We start from the raw sequence: 18,122 nt of genomic DNA, 5'->3' as shown, positions 1-18,122 counted from the left end.
ATAGACAGCCACACCAACTCCTCCGCCCACCCTGTCACATCTAAATAAATGATAGTTATTAATAGCTACTTTTGTATCGCTGATAACTTTTCTTTCACCATGATTCGGTAATAACAAGAATATCATGTAAGGACTGAGATATTAAAACACCAATGTGGTCCATTTTGTATTCTTTTGTTATAAGCTTCTGACATTTAAATGCAGTATTTTTGAAAGATTACAACTGTTTTCAAGAAATAAAAATCATTGTTTGTCTTATGCAAACTGCATGGAAGGAAACGTGTTATAGTTCCCTGCAGTCTACCTATAAAAGGTTTTTAATGTGACAGTAGTCCTATTTCAGATTCTCATTTTGCTTTTACTTTTGCGATCTTCTTTTTCTTCTTCTTTATACAGAAATGACATTGTTGGAGGGAGCAAACACGACTAATTTACATTATTAGGGATTATTATCGGCTATATTTGGTGAGCACTGTGTATAATTTCAGCAGCTCTCCCATTTCATACTATAATTGGAGAGCTGCTGTGTAGTGTCTCTGCAGCATTTCTTATACATGGGCTGATTTCTTGTAAATGGAGGAGGGAGGGGGAGCAAAGCCAAGCATTCTGTGTACAAAGCAAGGCTGCAGACTGACGCTGTTGTACAGCACAGGTGCACAGAACTGACTTAACATCAATCATGTTTGTCTTTTGTGCATTAACTCTCCTCATTTAAAAAAATTCTGAAGTCTTTGAGTTTGCAACAGTAAGAAAGGTGTACATTTTGAAAGAATTAACAGGGACTTTCCAAGAAATATAAGGGCTGTAGTCAAACTGAAAGCAGAAGCAAAGACAGTGTAAAAATGTTTGCCAAAGTTAAAGATATATTTAAGACTGCCATTGTGAGAAGTGATCACATGTTAAGAGAACTGCAGGGACATGTCTAGAAGCTCTAACAGAAAGCAAAAGTGTAGGAGCTAAAAGGGCTTTTATTCTAACAGAAAGCAAAAGTGTAGGATCTAAAGGGCTTTTATTCTAACAGAAAGCAAAAGTGTAGGATCTAAAGGGCTTTTATTCTAACAGAAAGCAAAAGTGTAGGAGCTAAAGGGCAAAAGGACTGAGACAGATTTTTTTTGTTAAGGTAGAGGATATATTTAAGACTAACAGGGAGAGATGTTTACATGCTGAGAGATTTGTGGGGACATTCCTAGAAGCTAAAGGGCTAAAGTCAAAGTGAAAGCAGAAGTAAGGGCTGAGACAATGAAGAAATGTTTGCTAAAGCAGAAGGAATATTAAAGACTGCAACAGTAAGAGACGTTCACATGTTAAGAGAATTGCAGGGACATTCATAGCAGCTAAAAGGTTTTATTCAAACTGAAAGCAGAAGTAAGGGCTGAGACAATGAAGAAATGTTTGCTAAAGCAGAAGATATATTTAAGACTGCAACAGTGAGAGACATTCACATGTTAAGAGAATTGCAGGGACATTCCTAGAGGCTAAAGGGCTTTTATTCTAACAGAAAGCAAATGTTAGGATTGAAGCAGATAAGTTTGTTAAAGGAAAATATATTCATAAACCAACTAACTTGTAATGAATGTTAAAGAGAACATGTCTGGTAATGGGAAAAAATGCAGATATGATGTGATAACATTCACAAACAGCCCAGAGCCCATACATAATGTAACAAAGATGGAGAGAGTAATAACTATATAAATAGTCAGTTGCTGTTTCATTGTGATATCAGATATGCGCAGAAGACTGGGTGGGGTTTGGTGCACTGGAGAAGTATAAAGAGGAGCAGCAGCAGCAGCAGCACAAGGGTTTACAACTCAGCACACTCACTCCAGCAGCCGCAGCTACTCCACCGTAAATAGCCCCAACATGGACAAGAAACAAAGCAATGGTAGGTCATGATACTGAGTTATTAGTTATTTTACTGTTAACAAACAATGAAATTATAATGAATCTTTACTAATTATTTACTAACATTTATATTTTAGCAGTATATTGCTGAACAATTTTACATTTTACATACTACGTCAAGTATTTGTTAAGGATTACCGACTGATTTTTAAACCTTTTAAATTTTTGTTAATGGTTATTTAACCGTTAAGAAATAATGACATTACAATTAATAATGGCTAGTAATGCTTAGTAATGCTATAAATGTTCAGGCTGTTCTCATGCACTGCTGGTACACTTTTCTACAAAAAGTAATGCACTAAAATATGTCTGTATTCCTCGTAATGATGAGCCAATAATTTGTGATCAAAGCGCTGACGGGAGTAGAGAAGGAAGTGCTGCATAATGAAGCAGGTGGTGGATAGGTCAATAAACATAGGACTTTCCTGGGGACTTTTCCCGTGTTACGAGTTTTATCCTTATGCTCCATGTCGTACTTTCTGGTTTTGGTGTATTTCTGGGGCAGTGTTACAGCGCCACTTACAGGCCTGGCATATAAACTACAGCGTTTTCAGTGGATTTGTATGGACAAACACATTTCTTGAGACTATTCCTTGTTTATGAAAAACTTTTTTAAAACAAAAAAGAAATAGATCGGTTCCATCTCCGTGTAGACATGGCCTTGGGCTCATCTTAAGGTACGTCCTCAACATGTTTCTTGTCCTAAACCTAACCATATTTACATTCATTACGTAACTTGAGGTTAAAGACATAATGTCATCAGTGGGGAACTAATTCGTAGGATATTATACAAACTCCAATGTTTCAGTTTTCATTGTATATAATATCATCCGTTGTATGAGGATACCTAAAATTCGTATGCAATTTTAACAGTTTAGTGTTGCCCACATTGTAACATTACAGGGTTGGTTTCTTGATTGCAGCCTTCTTATATCAACATATCCTCATACAACATTTCGTATTATATCCTTTAAGTTTGCACCCCACGTATGAAGTTGTGTAAAATACATATTTAACGTAAAGTTACTGTGGTTGGGTTTAGGAAAAAAAACAGGTTCATGACTTATCATAAAATTACTCAAAGTTTAGATGGTAACAAACAGCAGTCTCCTAGGAAAAGTCCTGCGGTTAAATGACATACAACATGGAAATTGCTTTCTTATTTACTCTCATATATGCATTGGTCACGTTATCACAGCCTTCCTGCGTACATGAGTTATATACGCATAAGTGGCTAATGATTACATGGGATATGTATAAATTTTGGTGCTTTACTTTTCATTAAAAAAAACACAGAGCTTGCATGAGAACAGACCTATTAGTCAATATTTAATCTGCAACGTTTTGGCGCATTTAAACTATACTTTAAATATCATAAATATATGGTAAATTGATAGAGTCATTTCTTTTGTCATGGTGAAATTTCACAGATACAAGTAGTTAGTCATACTCTGGAGTACTTGCAGAGAGCTGGTACTTCCATTCTTTTATATACAAAGTCTCCCCCATGCTATCCATTTGTTGTATTATAGTTGTATTAAATAGAATAAATCTACACCCCTGTTTCCTTAAATTCTTTACAACTGCATAATTACTTGAAGCGCAGAAACGTATGTAATTTTAATTATTCTTTTATACAGGGCCCCTAATACAGAATAATGAGGAGCTCAGGATAGTGATGGTGGGGAAAACTGGAATTGGGAAGAGCGCCACCGGAAACACCATTCTGGGGCGATCCTGCTTTGAATCCAAGTTCAGTGCAAAGTCTATGACTATAGACTGTTCCAAGGGCAATACTGGGACGGATGGGCGACGGGTTGCTGTTATCGACACCCCAGGCCTCTTTGACACCAGGTATGGCATGGACAAAACAACTAAAGATATCAGTCAGTGCATCTCTTACGCTTCTCCTGGACCCCATGTGTTCCTGGTGATCATCAGACTGGGCCGATTCACTGACGAGGAAAAGAAAGCGGTGCAACGGATTCAAGAAATCTTCGGTGAGGCTGCAGACAGATACAGCATGGTTCTCTTCACTTATGGTGACCTTCTTGAAGATACAACTATTGAGGAATTCTTGGCTGAAAGTCCAGACCTGCAGGAGCTCGTGGCCAGATGTAATGGCCAGTACCATGTGTTCAACAACAAGAACAATGATCGTTCTCAGGTTACTGAGCTGCTCCAGAAGATCAGTAATATAACCCTGAAGAACGGAGGAAGCCACTACACCAATGAAATGTTCCAAGAGGCTGAGAGGAAAATCGAAGAGGAGAAACAACGCATCCTGAAAGAGAAAGAAGAGCAAATACGCAGAGAAAGAGAGGAATTGGAGAGGCAAATACAGGAGAAATATGAAATACAAATGCAGAAAATTAGTCAACAACTCCAGGCTGAGAGAGAGAAGGAGAGAATTGAGAGAGAGGAGGAGAGGAAGAGGGAGAGGGAAGAGATGAATGAGGAGAGGAGGAGGGAGGCAGAGGAGAGAAATGCAGAGAGACAGAGAGAGAGAGAGGAGAAACAAAGGGAGATGACAAACATGATGAACGAATTAAACGAAAAGCATGCAAGGGAACTGAGAGAGGAACAAGAAAGATTGAACCAAAGGCATCTGGCTGGCGCTAGATTTCAAGCTGAAAGGTCAAATCCTTTTGCATTGCCTTGTGTCATCTTGTAAATGGTTCAGTGAAATCAACTCGTTCACTGTTCATAACCTCAACGGAGATAGAAAAGTTCACCAGTTTCACTTTTTAGGAGCTATTAATCATCCATTTAAATCATGGAACTTAAAATCATAACTTGACTGAATGTTCTACTAAGTGCTGATAATGGTAATCAAAGTAAGTTTGCTGTTAGCTGCTGTAACTGCTGTAACATTTTCCTAAATGTACTGCATTTTGGTTTGATTTTCACCAGGCACCCTTTAGTTCTTTAATTTGAAATGAGTCACATGATGGAAGTAGTTACAGTATGTCTGTTATGTATTTTTATTAACCTCTGTATGTGTTCTCCTTTTATTGGATGATGATTGATCACTCATTGCATCACATTTACTTAAAGGCAGAAGGTTGAGTCCTTCATTAGCTCACACTGATGCCTTGAGTTTATTTTCACTTTCATTTTAATTAAACCTTAATTAAAACTGGATTTCTGTTATTTGTTTGACAATACATTTTTTGTGAGAAATGTGTCAAGGTTACATGGATTTTATGCTAAAAGTAAGCTAGTTGGTACAGAATTTTAATGAGTTGTTTCTTTCTTTAAGAAAGAAGGGTACGTGTGGATGCAGAGTTTTAATGTTACTCAGCTGTTACAGGATGAAGTTCTACAATTGTTTTTTAACAACTGATAACTGCCATACACCTGAAAGTTTAGAGAGTGCTTGCATTTCTTAACAGTGTAAGTTGACTGGGGAACCTTGTTGCATGTCATGTTTTCCTCTGTTTGCCCCATAATTTCTGGTGAGGTATCTTATGCGTGGCATGGAATAAAGGCAACTAATTCTCAAAAATAAAAAATAAAATAATTTAGATTAAATTATACATGCTTGTGATCTCATTTATTGTCTTTTTGAAGCATGTTTTTGTTTGAGGAAAAAGAGTATTGTTTACAAACATCAGACAATATTTTCCTTTAAAACACCCCCCATACTGCCTATACAAAATAATATATAATAAAATATCTGTACAGCAAATAATGCCAAATTAAGTAGAAAAATAACAAACACACACATAGATACAAAAGTATAAAATACAATAAAACATAAATAGGGTATACAGATTAACATTTCACATATAAAACAATATTTACATACATACTTAAAAACAAATGAATATAATATGCAGATGTTCATAGGCTTATTTACCTTTGGTTCTTATCACTACACTGTGGTGTGTCCAGCTTAATTTGGGGAAAGATTTTTATCACACTGCATTTTATTATTAGTATGCCAAAACACCATCCACCTCAAAGCAGCATAGAAGACAGAAGTATAATTACTAGCTCCCTTACTGGCGCCTCTGGAAAAAATAATTGCTGGCTGACATTACTATATTCAAGGAAATCACAGACATCTTACCTGCTCCTCTTTTGCATTTTAAGCTCTTTTAACCCTGCATTTTCTTCCACCTACTCCTGTCTGACTCATGGATGTATTATAAGGAAGTCTGTCTGGATTTCATGTATTTCCTGCTTGACCTCTGACAAACAGGAAACAAATGGTCTACATGATGGACCGATCCACTTTTGGGGGCGGTGATGATGACAGTTACCACTGCACATGCCTTAAGTTATGGGTAGGCTGTTGACTGTTTTTGGGATTGTGTAACCTCTAATCAGATGGACTGTCCCAACACCAAGCCTCAGCTGGTCTATCTTTTGGTTTGTCAACATTTTTTTTTCCAACATTGCTTATGGCCCACAAAATGGCCCAGTCTACCTAGCAGATTTCTAAATTACATATAATAATACTAGCCCTGTGCAAATACGGGTTAAGAAAGTACCTTAACTCTTCATATTAACAGTTTTCAATGAACCTTTGTACTTTAAGAGTATAATGAAATTCAGTTAGGGCTTTTGGTATTGGTGGACCACCCCAACATTTTCTGTGGCCCAATCTGGCAACGACTTTGAAATATTTTTGGGGCCGCCTTTGACCTGACAAAGCAGACAAGCTGATCCATGCCCAGCTTCCCCAAAACACCTGTTCAAATGATGGCGCAAACTCATAAACTTGACATATGTTCTGGCGCCACCCTCTGGCCAAACTTCACCTGACCGACAGTCTGGACAGTCTGTGTTTATTCACGACGCAGACGACACGCGCGTGTCCGCCCAGAAGGCACACGCCCGCGCGCATGAAACATGTTTGATCCCTCTCTGTGTCTGTACCACGCAGTAACATTTTGGCAGCGCTTCAGCAGGACAGATGCCGGCGTTTCTGCACAGAGAGGAATAACGACGTGTCACCAGCGGTGCTGTGAATGTAGAGAGACGCTTCAAACGTCCAGCACATCTGCACTAAACGGTATGTGCTTGATTTCATTGGCTGATCCGGCTTTGCTGCAGGATGCTGGAGCCTATTGACGGGCGTCTATCTGTGTTATGACCGGTCGAGACACTTTCATTATGTTGTCCATGTGAGCTAATGAAGCTCTTTTGTAAACAATTATGCCAAATATGCAAAAGATGTGCAAAGAGCTTAACGAGACAGGTCATGTCCGCGAGGTAACGTTACATTTGAGGAGGGATTCCCATTCAGTGTAAACTGGGGTGGTGCCTTTTTCTCTCATCTCACTCCCGGAATAAGACATCACCCTCACTCAACTAATGGCACTAAACCCTTACTTTGGCCCAAGTGCAAAGTGTATATTTGTTATTATAGTGTCTCCCAAAATTACAGTTTTCAGAAGAACCTATGTGTTTGTTTTGCAGCTGCAGTCGGTGCAGACACTGTGCTGTATGATCCTGTCTGAATTCTGGGACACTGTGAGAGAATACATTTATATGCGAAATTCTGCCGTAGTTTTATGACTAAAGACATTACCCTACACCAGGGCCGTAATCATCTATTCAACCTTGCAGGGGACCATTTTCAATCGACACCTCCTGCCACCCAATCCTACAAGGGGAATTTTTTGTTTTTATAATCACAACTGCTCAATGACCACCAGGAGAAGCTATAGCCTGTATAGCCTTATTCTCTAGCATTTGCTCAACTTTTCTTCATACTGAGAAAATAACTCTTAAATCTTGTATCTCAAGGGATGTGCTTGTTTTTGCTCTGGTTGCACTGGTTTTAGATATTTGTGGTTATTTACAACAAAAGGGTTGAGCATATTTGAATATTGCATGTGCCCCAATACATATTATAATTACTGTCTAAGCCTTCACCAAAAAAATACAAAAACACATTTGGAAATACTCGACAGCAAAACATGACCTGGTTACTCAAGATAATCCACAGACTTTGTTGTTAGCGATTTCATACAGGAACTATTTTCTTTCTACCGAACTTTACCTGTCAGCGTGGAAGTAAGCGGACATCTACTGCAAGCTCACTTTGCACCACTGAGCTATCGTTAAAGCTCAGCTGAGGAGGACGTCATTAATGTTTACATTTCGAGCTGTTACAAGTGCGAGCCTTTCATCAGTGAGTAGATGCACACTTCCTTCTACACGATGATTCAGTTTGCATTTTGGTGTAGTTTGGTAGAAAGAAAATAGCTCCTACATAAAACTGCTCACAACAAGGTCTGTGGATTTAATTTTAGGGCAAACTGTCCCTTTAAGGCTTTAGTATGCTTCAGATGATGTGCAATCACACCACATCTAAAGGCAAAGCTGATCTGTTCCAAAGGGACTCAAAGGCAGGATAAAAAATCTGCTGTTTTAGCATCCTCCTGGCTGCATCCTTAAGCCACTATGATCTCTCTCCAGGGGAGAAGAGTACATGTTTTGGAGAGTCTCTCGTAGAAAGTATTAATGTTATGGCACTCTACCGTACACTCATAAAGTGACTGAAATGGTTGTCTGAAGAATGAAAACAAAAAGACCAATTCCAAGGTCAGACAGAGGGAGCCAAACACTTTTAGATGATAGACAGGTGCTTTGTTTGAAGCATACTAAAGTATTTGGATCCGGTACAGCGCAACTACTGTAGAAGCAAGGAAGTGACTCAGGGTATCTTTGTGAACACACCAATGCAAACGTCCTATTTTCTAAATGTTGGTTCATTTTATTTTTTATTCGTTCAAAAAAATGTATACATAGCCTTTTATCTCATGAACTATCACTGAGAGCAATGCAGCAATGCTCTCTTTTAAAGGAACACCCTGTTCACATTCACACACTCACAAACAGCCCAGGACAACCAGTTTGATCTGATGGCCAACCAGCAGCTCCCCATGGTTGTTGGGGATTTTGGGTCTTGCTTAAGGGCACCGTATACTGCAATTCATTGTACTTGGAATTCGGTAAAAAAACAACCTCAGACAAGGAAAAGAACAATGGCGTGGACATTGAGGTCTGAATTTAGGTCTGAATCTCGCTGACATAAACATACCTGACATCATAGCAACTAGGGATGCACCATATTGGATTTTTGCCGATATTTAACAACTCATTAGGCCAGTAACCGATATCGATATATCCCCCTTTTTCCCCACCTAATTTTAGTGACCATCATGTCTCTTCTGTAGTTGAATTAACATCATATTATACACACTCTTATCATGATGGCCCACCAGCAAGAGACAAAAAATAAAGTGCTTTTCAAAGTATGTAATATTAACTAATTGTGTAAAATAAGAAAAATACTTTAACTTAGGGGTGATGTTTTTTCACGTTTAGTTTGTCAATGAAAAGAAGCAGTTTGTGAGATATTGGCAGAAATCAGCGTGATGGCCGATTCCGATTTTTCATTATAAAGCCAATATTTGCCAATACTGATAACCTACCAATATTACCGTGCACCCCAATATAGCGGTTCAAACAGTGAATTGAGCATTATATTGGGGACAGGGCTCAACATAACCAACAGCTCGGGGCCGGACTGAGTGACAGCGTATGAGAAGTCCCTTTTACATAGCCTGTTCAAGTGAGTGTGCTGTTATACCACCTCAGCCTTCTGTATAAAAGGCATTGTAAGTGACGTGGGTGTGTGTGAAAGAATAAATCAATCCAAACACGTTCTGGGTTTTCCTTAGAACTTTTCGTAACTCCAAATGCATTTTACAGTCAGCTGAAGCCACATTTCAATTCCCCGTATTTTATTGCTCGTCCTCACTCCTTCTTCTCTCCTCCCTTAACCTGACCAACTGACAGCTGCATTAACAGCCACAGGTAGCTGTTTGAACTTGTGCTCACACCATACAATGAACATATCCCAGTTTCACTTTTACAGTATGATCGCAGACTGGGGAGACAGAGTTGTCTTACCTTAAAGCCGGCAGTGGAGGTAGTGATAGTGCTTTTAGTTGTGGTGTTACAGCATCTGATTAGGATGCCTCCTGGGCGCCTCCCATCACAAATTTTCCAGGCACATACAACCGTTTGGAGGCCGCGGGGCAGAGCCAGAACATGCTGGAGGGATTACATATTTCATCAGGCCTGGAAAGCGTTGCTAAGTGGATGAAAATGGACGGATGGCTGGATGGCTGGATGGATGGATGGTGGAGTACTTACGGGTGGTAATGAGGGAGGTGTCTCTTTCACTTTCCTCACCCAGATTCATCCTGCCTGTCTGGGGAATGAACTTGTGACCTTTCTGTTACAATCCTGCATCTGCAACAAAAAAGAAAATCTGTTTAAAAGCTATGCAGTTTACACCAGCAGCATATTTTGCTTGATGTATTTATCAGAATAGACAGCAAAGTGCAGGACAGAGACATGATAAGAGTGACATGTGAAGCGGAGCCCTGTCAGTACTCTTTGTACCCTCTCTTATGAAGCCGTGGACAGAAAAAAACCCTCAGGAAGAAGATTCTGTATTTTTTTTTGTGAATTATGCAACATAAAGCCGACACTGACAGACCTAACAAGCATATCACTGTCCCTCTCTGTTGTCCTCTCTGTCATTGTCTGTCCTTACACTCAGGAGGTCAGTGATGACATCACTCGGGTATTGTCTGACACTCCCCATTTCCTAACCACATTACCATGGCAACAGGAAGAAAAGGTAAGATCAATACTGTCCATGTGTGCCTGTGTTGTGAGTGCCACAGAGTGGCAGTAGTGTTTCCTTCATACAGTTATGTCTGTGAACGTAACCAATGCATGTTAGACATTTTCTCAAGGAATCGACAGGAAACAGTGTAAAAGCTTCCCAAATGCATCAGTGATGATACTTTGAAAAAAGGAGAGGAGCTGGAGAAAGTAGTAAAACATTATATTTTGCAAATTTTACATGTTTGGTGGCTCCACCCGTCTTTGTTAGACACTGAAAATAAACATCTGTGTGAAATTCAAATCATTTTGTTTCATTTTTTCAATACTTGAGACTTTTTAATATATCCAGTTGTTTGTTGACTCATATCTACTTTCCTTTACCATTGTTTGCATTTTGAGTTTCCTGCTTTACAGAAATGTATGAAATATTTATAAATATATGCATATGTTTTTGCATTTAGCCATTGTCTTAATTCTGTCTCCATAATTGTTTCTGCGTTGGTTGCTAGATATTTTAAAACCTGCATTTTCTTTTTGTCACCAGGCTCCACCTCAAAGGCCGGTGGGGTGCGTTTCCCTGACGATGACGAGCCTCCCGGCTCTCCAACACGAAAAGATGAGTCAAACCTCTGTTCTCTCATTGCTGTCCAGGAGAAGGATGGCAGCTACTTGGTCAAGGTGTGTCACTGTGTGTGCGTGTATGCTCATAGACACAGAGGGGCTGTTTCATGGCTCGCCATATGCATGCAGCTATCATCAATGCTTTCATAATAACAAGGTATGAAATGACAGCAGTGTGACAAATTAAAAAAAAAATTAAAGAGGTCACTCATAGTGATGAATCTGCAGCTCCTCTCAGCTTTACAAAGCTTTATAGTGAGTTTATGTTCATCATGTAGCTGACTAACTGGAGCTTCCCTGCTCTGGTTCACTCTATCAATAAATACCCTCTAAACTTTCTCCTTTTCTGTGTGTCCTCTCTCCAGGCCGGTTTCCTGAGGAGCCACCACTGTTATGAGATCATCTTTACTGTCCCAGATGTCCCCACACTGGGGAAAGAGCTCTCCTGTCTTCCCTCCTCCTCTCCATCCCGGAGGTTCCCCAACCTCCGAGTCCATCGTATTACCTCCACACTGGAGGGTAAGTCCAGGCATCAGTACAGCTCTACAGCGTCAGTGAATGTCAGTTGATTATATGAGTAAGTAATTGCAGTAGAGAATTGGTCAACTAGGTTTGAGATAATTTAAAACAGTGTGCACAGATTGTTCAACAGTGCTGCTCTACAGTCTCACAGCTGTTAGTCTGTAGGCAGTTAATTTTGCTTTCTTTATTGTAGTCCAGGTGCATTGTGGGTGTATAAGATGTGTTGATGTACACTATATTACCAAAAGTATTCGCTCACCTGCCTTTACTCATACTATGAACTGAAGTGCCATCCCATTCCTAACCCATAGAGTTCAATATGATGTCGGTCCACCTTTTGCAGCTATTACAGCTTCAACTCTTCTGGGAAGACTGTCCACAAGGTTGAGGAGAGTGTTTATAGGAATTTTTGACCATTCTTCCAAAAGCGCATTGGTGAGGTCACACACTGATGTTGGTCGAGAAGGCCTGGCTCTCAGTCTCCGCTCTAATTCATCCCAAAGGTGTTCTATCGGGTTCAGGTCAGGACTCTGTGCAGGCCAGTCAAGTTCATCCACACCAGACTCTGTCATCCATGTCTTTATGGACCTTGCTTTGTGCACTGGTGCATAGTCATGTTGAAAGAGGAAGGGGCCCGCTCCAAACTGTTCCCACAAGGTTGGGAGCATGGAATTGTCCAAAATGTTTTGGTATCCTGAAGCATTCAAAGTTCCTTTCACTGGAACTAAGGGGCCAAGCCCTAACCCTAACCCTAACCCTGAAAAACAACCCCACACCATAATTCCTCCTCCACCAAATTTCACAGTCGGCACAATGCAGTCTGAAATGTACCGTTCTCCTGGCAACCTCCAAACCCAGACTCGTCCATCAGATTGCCAGATGGAAAAGCGTGATTCATCACTCCAGAGAATGCGTCTCCACTGCTCTAGAGGCCAGTGGCGGCGTGCTTTACCATTGCATCCGACGCTTTGCATTGCACTTGGTGATGTGTGGCTTGGCTGCAGCTGCTCAGCCATGGAAACCCATTCCATGAAGCTCTCTGCGTACTGTACTTGGGCTAATCTGAAGGTCACATGAAGTTTGTAGCTCTGTAGCAATTGACTGTGCAGAAAGTCGGCAGCCTCTTTGCACTATGCGCTTCAGCATCCGGTGACCCCTCTCCGTCACTTTACGTGGCCTACCACTTCGTGGCTGAGTTGCTGTTGTTCCCAAACGCTTCCATTTTGTTATAATAGAGCTGACAGTTGACTGTGGAATATTTAGGAGCGAGGAAATTTCACGACTGGATTTGTTGCACAGGTGGCATCCTATGACAGTTCCACGCTGGAATTCACTGAGCTCCTGAGAGCGGCTCATTCTTTCACAAATGTCTTGTTTCACAGTCTGCATGCCTGAGTGCTTGATTTTATACACCTGTGGCCAGGCCAAGTGATTAGGACACCTGATTCTGATCATTTGAATGGGTGAGTGAATACTTCTGGTAATATAGTGTATATAATGCAGCTTTACAACAAAATATGTAGCTCAGGAAACATTGTTTTGATGCAAAGCTGATTAAGCAATATCCTGCACAGACAAAACACTTCAGAGTGCATCTGAATGGCAAGTAGAAAATACAGCTCCCCTCTGTCAGCACTTTGTGTGATGATGCTGCACAGTTCCTCTCTCATCCTATCTTTTCTAATTTATCTGCCCCTCAGTATCACTTTCCTCCTTCTGTGTCCAGACAGGCACACATGATTGGCTTTATAAGACTCTTTTCATGCAGCCGAATTAAACAGGCTACACAAATTAAGAGTTAAAGCAAAATTATACTAGTAAATGTATTTGTTGATGAACCCTTTCTCGCTCTCACAGGAGGAGTAAAGGTAACATGTGAGTACAGGACTCATCAGGAGGGAGTGCTACAGGAGGAGATCACTCTGGTAACCAGGGGGAGAAAAGGCAGCAGTCTGAAGGTCAGATTCCAGGCCAAGGTCATTGGTATGTACACACGCACATACTGAATAAGTAATGAGTATGCAATCAGTTAAAATAAAGTGGCCGTGGTATAAGCACCATAATGCACTCAGCTGTATCTTTATATAGAAAATAATGGATTGTGTTAACACTACTCTCGTGTCCCCCTTGCCCTCATCCCTCTCTCCTACTCCACACAGACCCACATCACGGGACTCCCATGCTGCTGGAGGGGGTGAGGTGCCTGGGTTCTCAGAGAGACGCCCACACAAAACACAGCAGCAACCGTGAGAAGATATGATGCAAATACACACATACGATGTAAAGTATACAAGTTTCTAAACCCCAGGTTATTCAATGATAGCGGATCTCTGGATGACAATCAGATGTCGATAGTCGTGAGCCTTTGTTGTTGGAGATACAATGAACACTCAACAAAAGCCAGCGAACACGTTACACACACATATACACACCAAGCAGCTCCCTGTAGAAATAAGTCAAAATCAGCACTACTAATATAGTAACAGACTGGAAAATAACTAAATACGTTATCATTTAACAGCAGCACAATCACTCGGGGAAAACTCAGATTTGGACTCATAATGTCCCCTGTTCCTTTACTATGTGCACGCCTACTATCAAAACACAGTACAGTAAATTGTTTGTGATTAACATCCAGATTAACACAGAGGTAATGTTGCAACAATCATTATTTGATCTTTTAACCAAATTTCAATGGTGGGTTAATGAGTGCTGATTTAAGTCCTTCATTTCTCTGTTACCTTCGTCAAAAGAGAGAGCCAGCAGACCTGCAGTCACTCACATTTTATAGTTCTACCTGCAGGTGGTTTAACTTGAAATTCAAAATAAATTAAGTCCAGCTATCAAGTTTAGCTCAAATCTGTGAGATGTAGTTAGCAGCGTCTGTGCAGAATGACACAGCTGTTTCCCATGGCTGCCACCAGATATTTTACTGATTGCACCTCACTGTTGCACCACTGCAATTCTCACTGTACTATTGATACAAAACGCAAAGTAAGCTTATTCAGCTTTAGAGACAACAGTTGTCGAAATGCACTTTCACATTAGAGCCACGTGTGACTACTCAGCAGCTTTCACAATCGCATCACACTTTACTACAGCGGTTCTCAAACTTTCTGTTATACCCACCACCGACTCGCCACCCCATGATTTAATTGATATATATTTTTTTATCAGTTGGTAACATTAATTAATAAAGCTACTAATAAAAAACAATTCATGTTGAATTTTAGTGAAATAAAGGTTAGTATATTGCATTAGCCAACAATTTTTATTTTCCTTAAAAAAAAAAGAAAAATCATATTCATTAAACTTTGTTTCACTAAATATTTTCCTCTGGTTGTCTAAGTTTGAGAACCACTGCTTTACTATCAGGTGACATGATGGCATATTATTACTGTATTTCTTAGTAGCCATATATAAAAGGGGAGCAGATGAGGATTTTATGTATAACTACACCATCTGTTGTATGTATTTTAACTGTGGCGGGAAAAATAACTAATCAAAGCATGATACTATTAGAACATTTTAATACGTCATCTTAAAAAGCAAAATATGTCCATCCTTCAAGAATATGAAAAAGGATTTTTTAACAGATTGGGGAAGAGAAAAACAAGTAAAAATGAGATTGTCTCTGATTGTTGCCATTAATAATAATTACAGTAATTTCATCATCACCACCGTCTCTGCAAATCTTCAGCCCGCTCTCAATGCCAGGGTGCCAAATCAGGCGTCTTTGTTATGCCTCTCGGCATGTGCTATTATTGCCAAGGTACTCATTAGCGTCTTGATGAAACACACGGGGCTTTCAGGGAACTCCAATTAAAACCCATCTGCAGCAATACTTAACACTGGGCACAAGTGATATAGTATAAGTAGCAAGAAATGTTATACAATTGATGTACGGTCATCACACCCTGATGTCAATCATGTGACATTTGTACATCAGGTTACATTATGTAACAAACATACCTATTTTAACCCAAAATATGATCTTTTTTGCTAAACCTACAGCCAGGTAGTTTTGTTACCAAAACCTTACCAGAATCGTCTCACAACATCAAACATGTTACTATGTGATTCAACTGTGCATCACATAGATATGCTAAAATGTGCTCTGTGCGTCGCTGTAAGACGCCGAGGGACGTGACAAAGTGTCGGTATTTGACAACCTGGTAATGAGAACAGGTTGAAATCTTTTCTATCTGAGGAGTACTGTGCATATCTGTTTAGTAATACATTCTTTATTTGCCTTAAGCATATTTTCTATTGTCATCAGCATAGCCTTCTTCATGTGTATTATGAAAGCTTAAATCAGCAGGTGATACAAAAACATGGCACTTATGAGTTGTTTTAAATATACAATTAATGCTGTAACAGAGAAAGGATTGCAGTTTATTTGCATGCTTTATACTGTCTGTCATGAAGTGTAACCAAATCAACAGTTTGACCAAAAACTGAGACGGGTCAGGTAAATGAAAGACCATAGTGGCATAAGAAATGTGTTCATTTTTGTGTTTATTTATTTATTTATTTTATTTACCGTACTGTATTTATTGCAGTGTGACTTCAGAAAACAGAGGCTGCAGCCAAACATGTTACTCTTTTACAGGAGAAAGTAAGTTTTTGGCGTATTGTCTGATCTGAATAACACTCCGATTACGTGTGTATTCTTGGTGGATTATACTAACATTGTAGCATATATTCTGCTGAGTAATAGACCTGATGCTAACCCTTTAGCATACAGTGAATTAAATGATTGTTTCCAAAGCAGTTCCCCCCAAAACCACCCGAATTAGTCTAGATTATTTTGGTGTGAGGTGCAGAATGTCAGAGATATTGGCTGTAGAGATGTCTGACTTCTCTCTAATATATGAAACTAGATGGCACTTGACTTGTGGTGCTCAAAGTGTCAGAACATAAATTTGAAAGGTCAACAGCAGTGTTGTTGTGGTGAAACTGATTACATAGATATCAGCTGGATAAGAAGAAGCCTGAAAAGCAGTTCCCAACCATCTATTATACAAAAATATTCACGCGGAGAAACAGCTCTCACAAGATCCTTCACAACGAAGAAACGCTTCCTCAAAAATATAAACAAATGCCTCCTATAATAAATAATGTTTATACATGGGGTTATTTGTTATATTGGGTTTCAAAGAAAATAAACCAGTGAACAAAACATTAAAATAAAGTTTGATGATCATTAAGCAAGCAAAGGTCTTTCACGAAAAGCACAAAGAACGGTCCTGTTGCAGATAAGTTGTTTTTCAATATTCCATCTTTCCATGTTTCAAAATGCTCACAATCACCCTCAACCAGAACAACAAAAGGAAGGACAGAAGCCTCAAATGGGACAAGGTTTCTGGCTGACAATATCTGCCAAAATGAGGTTTGCATTTGGTTGAGGGAAGATCAGAATGAAGTACATTTTTCTACCTCCTTATGCTCTAGGAAAGGGTGTGTTCACACCCTGATTGGCTCAGAGAGTAAAACTCACCAAGCTGTTCTCAATTCTTACTCAGGAGTCAGTGCTCACACACTGCTCAACAGGTGATCTGATAACCCTGCAATCAAGTCAGGGGAAAAGTAACAGTCAACTAAAATGAATTAGGACAATAAAAATGGCAACAAGTACCAAAAATGCTGCAATATCTCTGTCCAGAAATCACAATCCGATTACTAGTCGTTTGTTTATCAGTTTATGTAGGAGTTTCATTGACAATAATTGCATTTTAAACACAGTATTGGTCAGAAAATTCACAATTAGGTATTTTACTCAAATTGGTCAACCTTAGTGTCAGTTCAGCAAAGCTAAGTTGAGGCCAGGTTTCACATTAACACTTAATCATACAAGTGGGCTATTACTCAACATGAATTTTTACTGGAAGTGTTGGAGTGGAGTTCTGATGCCTCTGATCTACTAAAGACACATTAATGATGAAACATGATGATTTTGAATACATTTTCTGTTTGTTTAAACATTGCTGATTGTGGAAGTGTCACCTGGACTGTATGTTGATATGTTTTGCTCTGTTGTCTGATAGTGACCTGCTACCATACAGTATGAAGTCCTTTTTGCACCATTTGTCTGTTTACCTGATGTTAATAAAGTATCCTCTCACATGTATACACAGTCCTGCACTTTTCTGTTTAGATTTATATCCCTCCTGTGAAGTCACATGACATCATATTATTTAAAACAAGATGCACATTTACTGCAGTCAATATTGTTGGTAAATGTTTTCATGCAGTTTCACATATTACTCGACAACATATGCAGATAAATATGGTGCATCAAAATAATGCCGGCTTCAATGTCTCTTTCCAGAAATAATGATCTGGTTACTTCAGATAATCTACACACCTAGTTGTGAACAGTTTCATGTAGGTACCATTTCCTTTTTACTAAA

At 39.5% G+C, this 18,122-nt stretch overlaps 2 protein-coding genes across 2 annotated transcripts; both read left to right on the top strand.

The window, feature by feature from the left end:
• Positions 1-1,724: 1,724 nt before the first annotated feature.
• LOC121941484 (GTPase IMAP family member 9-like) lies at positions 1,725-5,441 on the top strand. Its single transcript, XM_042484280.2, has 2 exons — positions 1,725-1,882; positions 3,543-5,441. The coding sequence occupies exons 1-2, from the start codon at positions 1,861-1,863 to the stop codon at positions 4,574-4,576; spliced, it is 1,056 nt and encodes a 351-aa protein (XP_042340214.2). The 5' UTR covers positions 1,725-1,860; the 3' UTR covers positions 4,577-5,441.
• A 911-nt stretch (positions 5,442-6,352) lies between these two features.
• Positions 6,353-17,839, top strand: adisspa (adipose secreted signaling protein a). The gene is made up of 6 exons (XM_042484286.2): positions 6,353-6,925; positions 10,496-10,576; positions 11,111-11,244; positions 11,553-11,706; positions 13,567-13,692; positions 13,869-17,839. Exons 2-6 carry the CDS (start codon positions 10,558-10,560, stop codon positions 13,967-13,969), a joined length of 534 nt encoding a protein of 177 aa, XP_042340220.1. The 5' UTR covers positions 6,353-6,925; positions 10,496-10,557; the 3' UTR covers positions 13,970-17,839.
• The last annotated feature ends 283 nt before the right edge of the window (positions 17,840-18,122 follow it).

The sequence above is a fragment of the Plectropomus leopardus genome, chromosome 3 (assembly GCF_026936395.1).
Source record: "Plectropomus leopardus strain MGB_pleo_1.0 chromosome 3, ASM2693639v1, whole genome shotgun sequence".
Taxonomy (NCBI): Eukaryota; Metazoa; Chordata; class Actinopteri; order Perciformes; family Serranidae; genus Plectropomus; species Plectropomus leopardus.
The sequence above is the reverse complement of the archived record's forward strand: the minus strand, read 5'-3'. Positions and strand labels throughout refer to the sequence as shown.